The 12,797-nt window shown below is 39.4% G+C and overlaps 1 protein-coding gene across 1 annotated transcript in view; it reads right to left on the bottom strand.

Moving 5' to 3' along the window:
• Nucleotides 1-9,442, bottom strand: part of znf385b (zinc finger protein 385B) — a 47,656-nt gene extending 38,214 nt beyond the window's left edge. The window contains exons 1-3 of the mRNA XM_053328550.1: nucleotides 9,307-9,442; nucleotides 8,729-8,878; nucleotides 5,181-5,273 (exon numbers count right to left, since the gene is read on the bottom strand). Coding sequence (XP_053184525.1) covers nucleotides 5,181-5,273; nucleotides 8,729-8,878; nucleotides 9,307-9,442 — 379 coding nt within the window. The remainder of the gene's footprint in view (nucleotides 1-5,180; nucleotides 5,274-8,728; nucleotides 8,879-9,306) is intronic.
• Between the last annotated feature and the right edge of the window lie 3,355 nt (nucleotides 9,443-12,797).

Consider the following 12,797-nt stretch of genomic DNA (forward strand, 5'->3'; position numbering starts at 1 on the left):
TTGTTTTATCCCCACCATCATCTCTTTATTTTATTATCAGTAGATGAACATGAGTATTGTTTTACTTAGTTCTGATATTAACTTGATTACTTATTAGTATTACTATATATATTATTACTATTACTACATATTGATATAGATATACTATATCTTACTATATATACACTCTTATATTACTATATATATATATATTGTTTCTATTATCACTATATATATATATAGATATATTATGCTATATTTTACTATATATGCATATATATTATTAGAGAGTATAGAAAATGAAATGAGATGAGAAGAGGAGAGGAGAGGAGAAATAGAGGAGAGAGGAGAGGAGACATTAGAAGTAAGAAGGGAAGAGGAGAGGAGACAGAAGAAGTAAGAAAGGAAGGGCAAAGCAGGACAGATGACAGGAGGAGAGGAGAGGAATGGAGAAAGGGAGGAAAGAGGCAAGAGGAGAAACATATAAAAGAGAAGAGGAGGAGAGGAGGAGAGGAAATGTTGTGAGAGAAGAGGAGGAGAGCAGAGAGGAGAAACCAGAAGAGGAGAGGAAAATAGAGGTAGAGAAAAAGGGAGGAGAGGAAATCAGATATTAGTCTCATATGACTTCATTTTCACTGAGCAGGAAGATCATGGGAATTCACTTGTGTGTGTGTGTGTGTGTCTTCATTATTTCATATCCAGCATGAAGACGATTCACTGCTCCTCAGATTTCACATTTTTACAGATAATTATTTTCAATAACAACTTAAAATCTTAAAATCTTCTTCTTTTTCGGTTTCTATGCATTTTGAAGGTTCATATTGAATAATTTAGTCTTAACCAGTTATATTTATTTCTTTATTTTTGTGTCTCTTTGTGCTTTGATAAAAAGAAAAAAAAGAAACAACTGACCTATCTAATGAGAACTTTTAATTTGATACTTAAAGAACATTTATTTACCTTTACCAAAATAAAGGTACATTACTGTCAATATAATGTAATGTAGTATTTTCACACTGTTCTATTGACTTTTGCTTAACACTTACATACTGTTTATAGGTCCATTTTGACCCAGTCTAAGAATCTCCTCATAAAAAGTGTCTATACCAAATGTTGAACCACAGATGTGTTTAGAAAGCATCAATAATGGATCTGACTGATCAATAAATGTGATTAAACCTTGATTCATGTTTCAGAGAGCAGAGAGAGTGTATTTTTTTAGCTTTTACACCACTAAACAGCTCCTATCACACAATATCATGTCCTATTTTACCTAAGACATGAAAATATAACATAGCAATAATGATGGAAATGTATTTCATGTAAAGGTAAAATGAGCAGAACTTTATGGAAGTTCTGCTCATTTTATTGTATAAAATGGTTATTGTATAACCATTAGAACCATTAGTCTTCATTGCTACATCATAAAAACTACTATCTTATTAAAACTATGAAGTATTCACTTCACTAACATACATGTCAATAGATACAGAGATAATTTGACCCAGAACAGCCTCAATGGAATAACATGTGTAGCACCTATATAAAAGTATAACACTGAAAAAAAAAGCCACTTCAGGAAGAGTCATCACATTTCAGAATAAAAGACATTTGGGATGTTTGTTAGTTTTATTGATTGTTATTGTATGCAAAGTTATTAATAAAACATCTAAATATACACAGTGAGAGATTCCAGCAGTCTTATATGAACATCATTGATCGAGGAACTCCCAGATCGTATCAACTGTCCCCCTGCAGCACAACTGTTTGTGTTTTCTGTGATGTCATCTGACCTGACTGCTGATAGGCTGCTCAGGCAGCCAGGTCACTGACACACACACACACACACACACACACACACACACACACGCACACGCGTGCCTGGCCTGGAGGAGCTGAGTTCAGCCTAAAGAGCTTTTTATGGTCGAGCGAGCATCACATAATGGACAGAGAGTCAGAGAAAGAGAGAGAGAGAGAGAGAGCGCGCGACATGACCATTCAGACTGAGTGGTGTGTGTGTGTGTGTGTGTATGTGTGTGTGTGCGTGCGTGTATATGTGTATCCTGCAGAGAGAGATTTAATCTTTATTCAGTGTTACTGTAGACTGTACACTGATATGGACACACAGTATGTAATTACAACGGCTCGTGTGTCTGTTTCCTGTCTCTCCTGACATCATCATCATCATCATCCAACATACTGTAATTAGGTGTTTTTGTGTCTTTTCTTCTTGTTTTTGTTAGTTTTCGCACTTTTTCATTAGACTTTTTGATTTGATGTCATCTTTTTCTCTTTCTGCGCTCCACTCACTAAAATGTCAAATTTCCAATTGAAGTTCTGTATTGTGTTTTTTTTTTGATAAAGAAAGAATCCAAAATAAGGACAACAAACTGGACCCTGTATTGAAAGGTGACTCACACAAAGATGCAGATATTGTGAAGATAGATGACAGGAGTAGTGCTGAATATTATATAATCAACACGGGCAAAGTTAATAATGTCTTTGAGAAGTGTCAGTGTGGTTTCGGAGCAGTGCCGTGTCCCAGTTTAATGACCTGCTGCTGTCTGCTCCACTTTAACTGCTTTACATCTCATGGCACATTCTCACTCCGGTGACCAGCGGTTTGACTTTAAAAGAAAATAAACTGGGTCTGAATTGCTGAAGACCCTCTGAAACTGTTCCAGTCACATCTGATCACACAACCAAAGAGAGCCAAGCTATGTGAAGAGCTTCACATGTCATTTCACCAGTAGAGGGCACTGAAAGTACTTTAAATCCTGCTGCAATGATCAAACCATGAAACATAATTAAACTCATTAAACTGCACTGTTTAAATAAGATCATATAGAACTGAACTGTCAAGCATACTAAAATACTGTATTCATGTGGCTTATGGCTACTGATGACACAATAAATGATCTTTATTCATTAGTATATTAACTTCAATTTGTTAGCCATGATGTATCAGGAAGAACTGTGTTTTACAGTAAAAGTTCAGCCAACTGTTACATAGGATTCGTTATATGACATGGTTGGGGACAGAGTTATTTACCTTTAATGCTTCTACAGTCTCCACTCAGGACGTACACAGTGAGGAATGGAGGACACTACTTGTTTAGCCAATGTGACATTAATAGCCTCTTAGCTGCTAATGTGAAGTGTGGCAATACTGAGGTCAAGAAATGATCAATGTCATGTCCATGTATCATATGATAAGTCCATATATAGACATGATGATGTTGATAATTATGTTATTGTACAATAGGTCGATAATTATTGTGACAGGACTAATTTTATTGCATCATGAATGCCTTAGCTGAAAGATTGAAGAAGATAGCAGAAGTATTTTATTAAGAATGTGGAATTCATATTTTTAGGCGTATTGGAGTCATGGCTAACCAATTACGTTATTGTACGATAAGTCGATAACGTAATTATTGTGATCGGCCTCGTACAGCTGCTAAGTCACTTCATGTTTCCTTTTGGGCCGGAGTATTCACATATTCAACCTTTCATTCCATTCATACACATATGACTCTGAAATTGATCTTTCAATAACATTCAAGTTGATTTAAGGATCGTTCCATTCTTTTAATAAATATTAAAAACATGTTCTAAATGTGCTATGAGTGGACTAACACTGCATTAACCAGAATAACTCAAACTGCATAAAGTGCAGTCTATACATATTCACACTTTTTTTTATTGTGCTGTCTCTGTACTCCAGTGCATCATGTTTAAAATGACACAGTGATTACAGCATAGAGTGCTAACTTTCAGGTTTATTTTGAGTACACTTACATCCACGCTGGGTGAACAGTGTATAGGATTTGTCTCCATGTCATTGTTTTCCTGCGCTGTATAAAAGTAGCAGAGTCCTACACTAATCACCCAATGCTGAATCTGGGAACATAGTTATTGTTTCATTTCAAATCCAATGTTCTGGAGTACAGAGACAATACAATGAAATATGTATTAGGGACATTCTTGCAGATGCAGTGTATGAAAGAGTTGGAGTCTGGAAGTCACAGGAACTACAATGACAACAAGAGGAAAGCAGGAATAAAAGAAAAAAGACCTGCTTCAAAAAGACAGATGGTTTTATGGAGCGATGAGGTAGATGACAGTCTGTAAACATGACTGACAGGTGTTAGGGCGGAGCTAACACAGTCACAGGCTGAGTATAAAACCGCAGTGATGATCTCAGTTAATGCAGGGTCATTTTATCCATTTAGATGTCAATCTGAGATCCGACACTCACACTCACACAAGCACACACACACACACACACACACACACACACACACACACACACAATGTCTGACCTCTCCCAGGAGGCAGCAGCTGTTCGTGATGGATGAGCCAAAGTCACTCTCACTCATCAGAAAGACAGACAGTCAGACTTTATGTCCTGTTTAGCTCTTAATGTCCCTCTGGTTACCATGACAGCTTCCTTGTCCTTTGCTCGTCTTGTTTGGATTAGAATCACTGACCTGATATGACCTTGTGGCAGCAGGTACAGAATATACATGTGTGTTTGGCAGTGTGTTCAAGTGGAACATTTAAAGACTGTATAAAGTGAATTCAGACACAAACACATTAAATAGGTCATAAATGTATTTCTAAAAAAGGTGTAAAAAGCTTTTCAACCATTTAGATTTGAATTGTGGAGCTAGGCCTCACAAACTGTTTCAAGATTTCTGTGTTCAGGATTTAGTGGGCGAGTCTGAAAATCACCATAAACCCGCTCCTGCTGCTGTAGAGGTATAAATACATTCAGCACACACTACTACTACTACAGTCTACAGTTTGCCCGTTAGCTGAATTAGCCACCGAGTTAGCTGCCGAGCTAGCAGCTGAGCTAGCAGCAGAAAGCTCTCAGACGTAGCGTCCATGTTTCTGGTAGAGGTGGTGACTTTGATTGACAGGTGACACTTGGTAGGGGACGGGGTTTCAGCAAACTCGATGGGCACTCCCACAGCGTTTGGGAGCAGAGAAAGAGGCTGATTTTTACACAACTTTGAAGCCTAATTTCATATATTTGGCAATTTTTTTAATCATTCAAATTTGGCAGGGTGGTTAACAACACACTTTTCAGTGGTATGTCAAACTCAGAACACATATTTATTCTTACTTTACACAGACTTTAACAGAAAGCCCAAAATGTTCAATAATAATAAGCAGTAGCATATTGAGCGTACCTGCTGAGGTGCTGGGTGGAGCGCTGAGGCCAGGACTGAGGCCTGGGGTTGGAGTTAGTCCTACAGGCTGGGGAAGAGACCGGGACTGAGCCCCTGAAAGAAGAACACATTAGAGGTGGAAGAATTAGTTAATTGAAAGACAATGTACATGCCAAACATTGCTGTTACAGGTTCTCAAATGTAACAATTTGCTGCTGTTCTTGGTGTCACATCACCTTATGCTCTAAGACAGAGATGTCCAAACTATTCCTTAAAGGTTCATGTGGCTGCAGGTTTTCATTCCAACCAAACAGAATCACACCAGACTTGAGTCATTTAATAAAAAGTTGACAGACGCATTGTATGGTCTTGACTGGTTGGAACAAAAATCTATAGTTTATGGAATAGTTTGCCTGCTCTAGAACATATGATGAGCATTTTTCACAGTTTTTTTTTATAATAATAATAATAACTGTATTATATATATATATATATATATATATATATATATATATATATATATATATATATATATTCATGTTTAATTTACCAAACAATTATCAATCAATCAAACTTTATTTGTATAGCACTTTTCATACATTGTAATTAGGGCTGCACGATATAGCGTTTGAGCATCGTCATCGTGATGTACGTGTGTGCGATAGTCACATTGCGATGTAGGAGGCGAATGAACTCATCTAATTTCAAGGGTAGCTGACTGATGTACACTGCATGTAGACTCTGCGTGTGCTGTGCAGCGATCTACCAATCACATTCGTTCTTTACTCAGTTGCCAAGCAGACTACCCTGACAGCCGCCAATCAAAATCAGAGAGGAGGAAACCACCCCCCTGCACATGGAGTGAGTCGCTGACGCTGCCGGTAACAACAACAACGATTGCAAAATGAGCAACGAACAAGAGAAAAACACCGAAAATGAAGACTTGTTGCCAAAAAGAAAAGCAACGTCAGTTATCTGGAATTATTTCGGTTACTAGAAGGATGATGTCGACCAAACACGTGTTCTGTGTCGGCAGTGCCTTTCATCTGTTGCCACAACGAGAGGTAACGCAACTAACTTGTTTGACCATTTACGTCAGCACCACACAGCTCAGTATGACGAATGCAAAGCCAGATCTGAATTTCATCCAAAACAAAAAAAACATTTCAGAAGCCTTTGCAACTTGCAAACAAGTTAGTTGTATTACCTCTCGTTGTGGCAACAGATGAAAGGCACTGCCGACACAGAACATGTGTTTTAATATTGCAATATATATCGCAGGGTTGAAAAAAATTGCAATGTTAGTTTTCTCCAATATCGTGCAGCCCTAATTGTACGGCTAACTTGAGTGGCTCCGAATTCGCAGGAACAAAACTTTAAGCAGGTGTTATTTGGACAAATTAGCGTCACATTGTGGATCTTAAGGGCTACTTTCTCGCCTAAAAAGGTTAGAAATGTGGATAAAGTGGTATATTTACAGAGTTAGAGCTAAAATAAAATCCGCTTCAGCCTGCTGATTTCAGCTTGGGTAGGAACGAAATGCATTATGGGTTATCGTGTAGTTTACTGACTGGTCTGCTCACGCCGGTCAGGCTACAGAAACAAGCAATCATTTTGAGTTGGGAGCTAGCTAGCTAATCCATTACACACCACTCAAAGAAAGACTTCCAGTTGAAGACTGGCTAACGTTAAATACTGTTGTAAAATTAATTGGTCGAAATTAGTCGTTACCCTGTGTAGCGGCTAAGCCTAACACTTAAAGCCACTGAGGGGCTGCATAGACAGGCTAAAAACTAATCGACGTGCTGTCTACTGCACTATTATAACTTGTGTCTAGTGAAACAAACAGCTTCCGGATTTGCTTCTTCATTTGATGCGTTCTTTATTTCTCACCGTTTCAATGATCTTCAATATTATGAAAGTATTCATTGCCGTGCATATAAAGTCCATTCAGCTGTGTCACATACAACAAACAAACGTGACGGAGCCCGGAGCGGTTGAAAAACTGTGTGCTCATCCATCCAGCAACACCTGACACCTGACAGAAAGTTCCCACCTATAAAGAAATGTACACCCAACACCATGAGGACACCTACTGGCCCAATTTGGTACCTTGACACACATTCACATAGAAATGGCTTCGACACCCTGTATGATTCATCACTTGACATGGCGCAGGCTGATCGATTGACACACTCGGGAACGAACCTGGCAACCTGCCTGCTGAAATTATTTTTGGTTGTTGCGACTACGATCTCGAGACACTAGATGGCGATGTTCTGCTCATTCTCCATATTCAACCTTAAATCAAGAAAATAATGAGTACATTGATCTATAATGAAGATAACTACTACTGCTGTTATTACTACTGCTACTGCCAGTTCTACCAGTGCAGCTACTGCTCATACTACTGGCCAGGCCAGTCTCACAGCAGTTTACGAAACAGTCACAAAATTAAATCTATAGCTTCATGTAAATGTATATGAATTTTCCCTTGGTTTTAATGATGCAACTAAATCAGTAGTCGAACACATCCACAACACAATGCACTTCATCAGCCTTCCACAATCAAAAATGGAATTTAAAAAGTTCTCAGAATCGATGGGAAAATAATTCAAACTGGTGGTCTTAACATTAACCTATTGTATTGTTGGGTTATCCAGGACACTTTCAGAAATGTTAAAGATATCATGAAATATAACTTTAACATAGGGGAAAAAAGGCAACTTCCACCAGACTGACCGATAAAATTAAAACAAGGATCAAATCTTGTGATTCAATGTTGAGTAATGTAGTGGTTGTAGTTCAAAATGAATAACAAATGAGAAAAAAACAAAACAGCTTGTGTGCTCCCGGGTCTCAACTGAATGAAAACACCATCCAACTGAAATACATTAATTTGAATGTTGTGCTGAATGTCACCAAAAATTGGAAAATTCGTGTCTATGAATAGATGAAATTTCATGACTATTTCAAGAAGTGCCATGAGACTGGGTTGTACTGCTACACTTACCTGCTGCTGCTACTAAACAACTACTAGAACTGCCTATATGTGTGCTACCTGAACTAAATCTGATGGGTCTTGACCAAGTATCAGGTTTAGTGTTTGATTCAGGACTTTTTGTAGCTTACAGATTGAGATTCAGGTGGGAATCAGGTCCATCCATACATGTCATGTTGCAGGAAGATACTCAGAGAGAATGAGAACAGCGTAACCTGTGCTTTGTGTAAGCCTGGTGAGCTGATGGTCTGTAATAGCTGAAATAAGCTTTGGGTCAAGTTCAAGTCTGCAGTAGCAATCAGATTTAGAAGGGTCAGGGTCTTGAGGATGCTGGGACTGAGCCGTTTTCAGGTCTGTACAGAACCCTACTACTTCTACTACTATTTTACTTAATTGAGGCATTCTAGTATTTTAGTACTGAAGGATTATACATTCTTTATCTTGTGCTCTTCCAGTCTTCGGGAGCTCTGCACACATCTACTTTAATAGCGTTTCATAACTGCCTCGTAAGCTGATTGCTGAAAAACTACAGTAGACACGCGACAGACGACAGTTTGTTTTTACGTACCTGCTGTTGCCTGATGCTGTCCTGTCTCTCCAGCCTTGAGCTGTCTCACTCTCCGCAGGTGAGACCGGCCGTTGTAGTGCAGCTGGGCCTGAGCGGTAGATGTCAGCTGCAGGTTACACACATCACACAGCGAATAGGCCCCGCCCTGACCTGGGAGGAAGTAACAAGGATAGGTCATACTACAGAAGTAAAACAAAAAAGAAGATCAAACTGTAGGAGAAAACTACAACAATGGGCTGGAGTGACTTTTATTAATATCCTAAATGTTCTACAACATAGAAACATGGGACTCTCCTGGATACCGAACCATCCTACAGGTTTATATTATGGCCTCTACAACATAAATTAAGAATGCCATTTAATTATTTCAATTTCAACTTCATCTCTGTCCATTGGTTTAGAATGTCAGACAGCTCTAAATACTACAATACCCATGAGCCTCTGCCACTCTTATCGTCTGTCTTTTCTAATACAGTTGATCATCTTTTATACCGATGCTTCTAAGCTGTGAGAGTACCCAAAATAGTTTCTCTCATTGTGCAACCATATGGCACTGATGCTGGAACATTGTTAGTCACCTGGTGAAGCAGTCTGCTGGGCAGAGAGACCGATGGCTGTAGGCATAGGTGTGTCCATCAGCTCCTGACACACTCCTCCAAAGGCAAAGATCTGCCCGCTCTCCAGGAACTGAGAGGGGCTGAGAGGAGTCTTCATCCTTGAGAAGAAGAGAGACAGTCATAATGATGATCACTGATGTTGACTATCCTTATATTAGAATAAAAGCAGTTCTTGAAATGGCCACCGATTACTTAGTGTAAATAGGTGTTAAAAGAGGCATTGAGGTCTAAAAGATCTGAAGACCTGTTTGTTTTTTCAGGGGTGAAAGTATATCTGCAGGAACCTTCTGGTGTGACTGGGCTTTAAGACTGATGACTTACCTAAGTCAGCATCTAAAAGACACCATATCTGTCCATAGAAGACATTGATTTGTCTATTTTCTCCAAAAACAATGTAAGAAATACTGAGAGACACCACTACATAACCCTAAAACCACTGCTGTGTGACTCAAAGGCAATAAAAAGCAACAGTGATCCAACACAGAAGCACTGAATACGGTACAGGTGTAAACGTGACACAAAACACGAGAAGAATATAAGATTTAAAAGGAGACACTCACTGAAGGACAGACACACAGACAGCAGACGGACAGACAGGAGTGAGGCCTGAATGACACCGGATATAGAGTGCAAAGCATCAAACGCTCACAGGGAGAGTGATGAAGTAATGAGTAAGGATGACATATGTGTGTGTATCCAGTGTACTGTGTGTGTGTGTGTGTGTGTGTGTGTGTGTGTGTGTGTGTGTGTAGGCCAGTCAGTGTGTCCATCTGTTGTCCTATCGGCTCTGCCAAGTCACATGACCTCCAACAGGACACACACTTTTTTTCATATTCTGTTAGCTTCATTGCTGTGACCTCTGCACAGAGACGGACTTACCATTAGGCAAAGGCAATTATCATAAACTGTAGGCAACCAGAGACATCAGAAAATATCTCACAAACTTATAGTTAAGAAAGGTTTTTTTTTCCTTTTCCCTAATTAATTAATGTCCATATAAAAATCCATACGCTAAAATAGCATTAGAATGGTTCTGTCATGCCCACCTTCAATCCCCTACTACATATCACTACTTTATGAGAAGGAGAGAAATGGGAAGCAGAACATTTTTTACCATGGCTACCGACGACACTAGAGCCCCTTTCACACACATCTCTCTTCAGCCTCCCCACTTCTCACTTGACTTGGGTTCAATATCTCTGTCCACAGAAGCAGCTGTTTACCGAACCAAAATAGTTTGCATGTCGACTCTCGATATGGTAAAGCGGCACAGTGGAGAAGTGGTTAGGATTGACGCCTCACAGCAAAAGGGTTCTGGGGCTTTTCTGTGTGGATGCAAACCCCAAAACATACAGGTTAGGTTAACTGGTTACTCTAGTTAGCCTGTAGTTGTGAATGTGAATGTGAATGGTTGTCTGTCTCCATATGTAAGCCCTGCAATTGACTGGCGATGTGTGCAGGGTTTACCCCACCACTCGCCTTATGTCAGCCCCCCCCCCCCACCCCCCGCGAGGAAAGTAAATGAATGAACGCTATGGTTAATAGGTTGAAAACACATATACAGCAGGATATTTGGTGATTTAAACAGCTGTCTGCTTAGATTAGGCTTCACTAAACACCACAGAAACAGCATCAGAGCGTCAGTGTATATGATACATTTATACATAGAATAAAATGGTAGTGTATTGGGTCTATGACACTGTAGACTGTCACGTCCTCATACAGACAGCTGCTCTGATGACTTCCCCCTGTCCTGGGCTCAAGCATGAACGCCTCCTCCTGCCGGGGTAGTTATTGTGTGGCTCACTCTGAACCACAGTATTTACATCCTTAGTCACAGAACAGAGCTGTGTATGAACACTGGAGTTTTTTTCAGCGACACACAGAAGGGACAGCTATCGGACCGAGAGGAGATAGTCGCCAAATTTGACATTAAGTGTATTGGATTAGAGTTGCTGACTCTACCTTTAAAGGCTGTTATAAATAGAAACATTTAGATTTTGTCTTTTGGAAGCAGCTTTTATCCAAAGTGACTTATAGCCAAGCAATACAATCATGCATTAGAGTACGGTGACTCATAAGTGTGAAGTAGCTGACTGGCCGATTTTTTAGATTTAAAAAAGAATAATATCCTTATCTAAACATATGAGGTGACCCACACAACAAACTGTTGAGAAAGGTTATGTTGCTAGGCTGGATTTAAAAAAAATGTACATTAGGGTCAGTGACAAATAAGTGTTGGTAAGATGAACAATTCAAAAATATGTTAAAAAAGCTTTTTTAAGCAAGTTCAATTATTTGGTACAAACTTTTTATGGGTACACCACTTAGACATTTTTACCATAATCCTCTAATATATTCTCTGAAAATGGATTAAAAGCAGAAATGTTATACTAGCTGGGTGCATAAAAAAAGAATGTGTGCAAGTTATTCATCATTTATTTTCACTTTTTAACCATTTTGAATTTGACTAAACCACATGGACACAAAAAAATGTCACTGACCAATTAATAGAAATGGATTTTGGAAGTTCTACTGGGACAGAACACGCACGTTCTTGTTTCACTTTTGTCCCTGTTTTTGAGAGAGTGGTGGACCATTTCTTTGGTTTTCAGACATTTCCGTGTTATTAAGATATATGAACTTTTAAGAAAAACTGGTAATTACAATAACTCATAGCTTATAGTATGAGTTCATGTCGTAGTGCTGAGTCATTCCTATTACAAAATGGGAAGATGGGATTTTGTCACCATAGAAATTAAAACATTTGCATCTGATGATCATAAAATAAAGCTATATATGGCTCCATTATCTAGGAGTGTTCATCGCTTTCACACTTCCTGTCTGTCAGGATCCAGTTCGCCTCTGCTTTTTCTGTCTCCATGTTTTCTTTCTCCCAGGGCTGGGCGGGGCCTTCTGGCAGCTTCTGCATCCACCCTCCTCTGCACACCTGAGATTCATCAACCTCGTTTCCTGCTCTACAGCATTTATAAGCCGGTCTCTTCCTCTACTCATCGCCAGTTCGTTGTTTCACCCACTGTGGTAATGCTCTCGGCTCTTCGATCTAGTATTTTGTAAACCTTGACCCCATTTTGGATTTTTGTGGATTTACCTTGCTTTGGACTTACCTGTTTTTGTATTTCTCCTCTCTTCCAGCCATTTGCCTGCCCTCAGCCTCGCCTCGCCCAGCCCTGTCATCTCCTGATGCATTTTTGCTTCTGTTTTATTGCCTGAATAAACCATCGTCGGTTTCAGATCTGCATTGTGGGTCCAGTCTTTTGTTCTGTTTAGTAAAGTCCTGACACTGTCTCTCTCTCATCCAGCTGGTTGTTAGTAGTCGACTTTATGTTCTGCAGACAGCTGGTTAATCTGCCACTGTGATGAATTAGCTACAAAATGTGAACACAAACACACACACACACACACACACACACACGCACGCACGCACGCAC

This window comes from Scomber japonicus, chromosome 11 (genome assembly GCF_027409825.1).
Source record: "Scomber japonicus isolate fScoJap1 chromosome 11, fScoJap1.pri, whole genome shotgun sequence".
NCBI classification, from domain to species: Eukaryota; Metazoa; Chordata; class Actinopteri; order Scombriformes; family Scombridae; genus Scomber; species Scomber japonicus.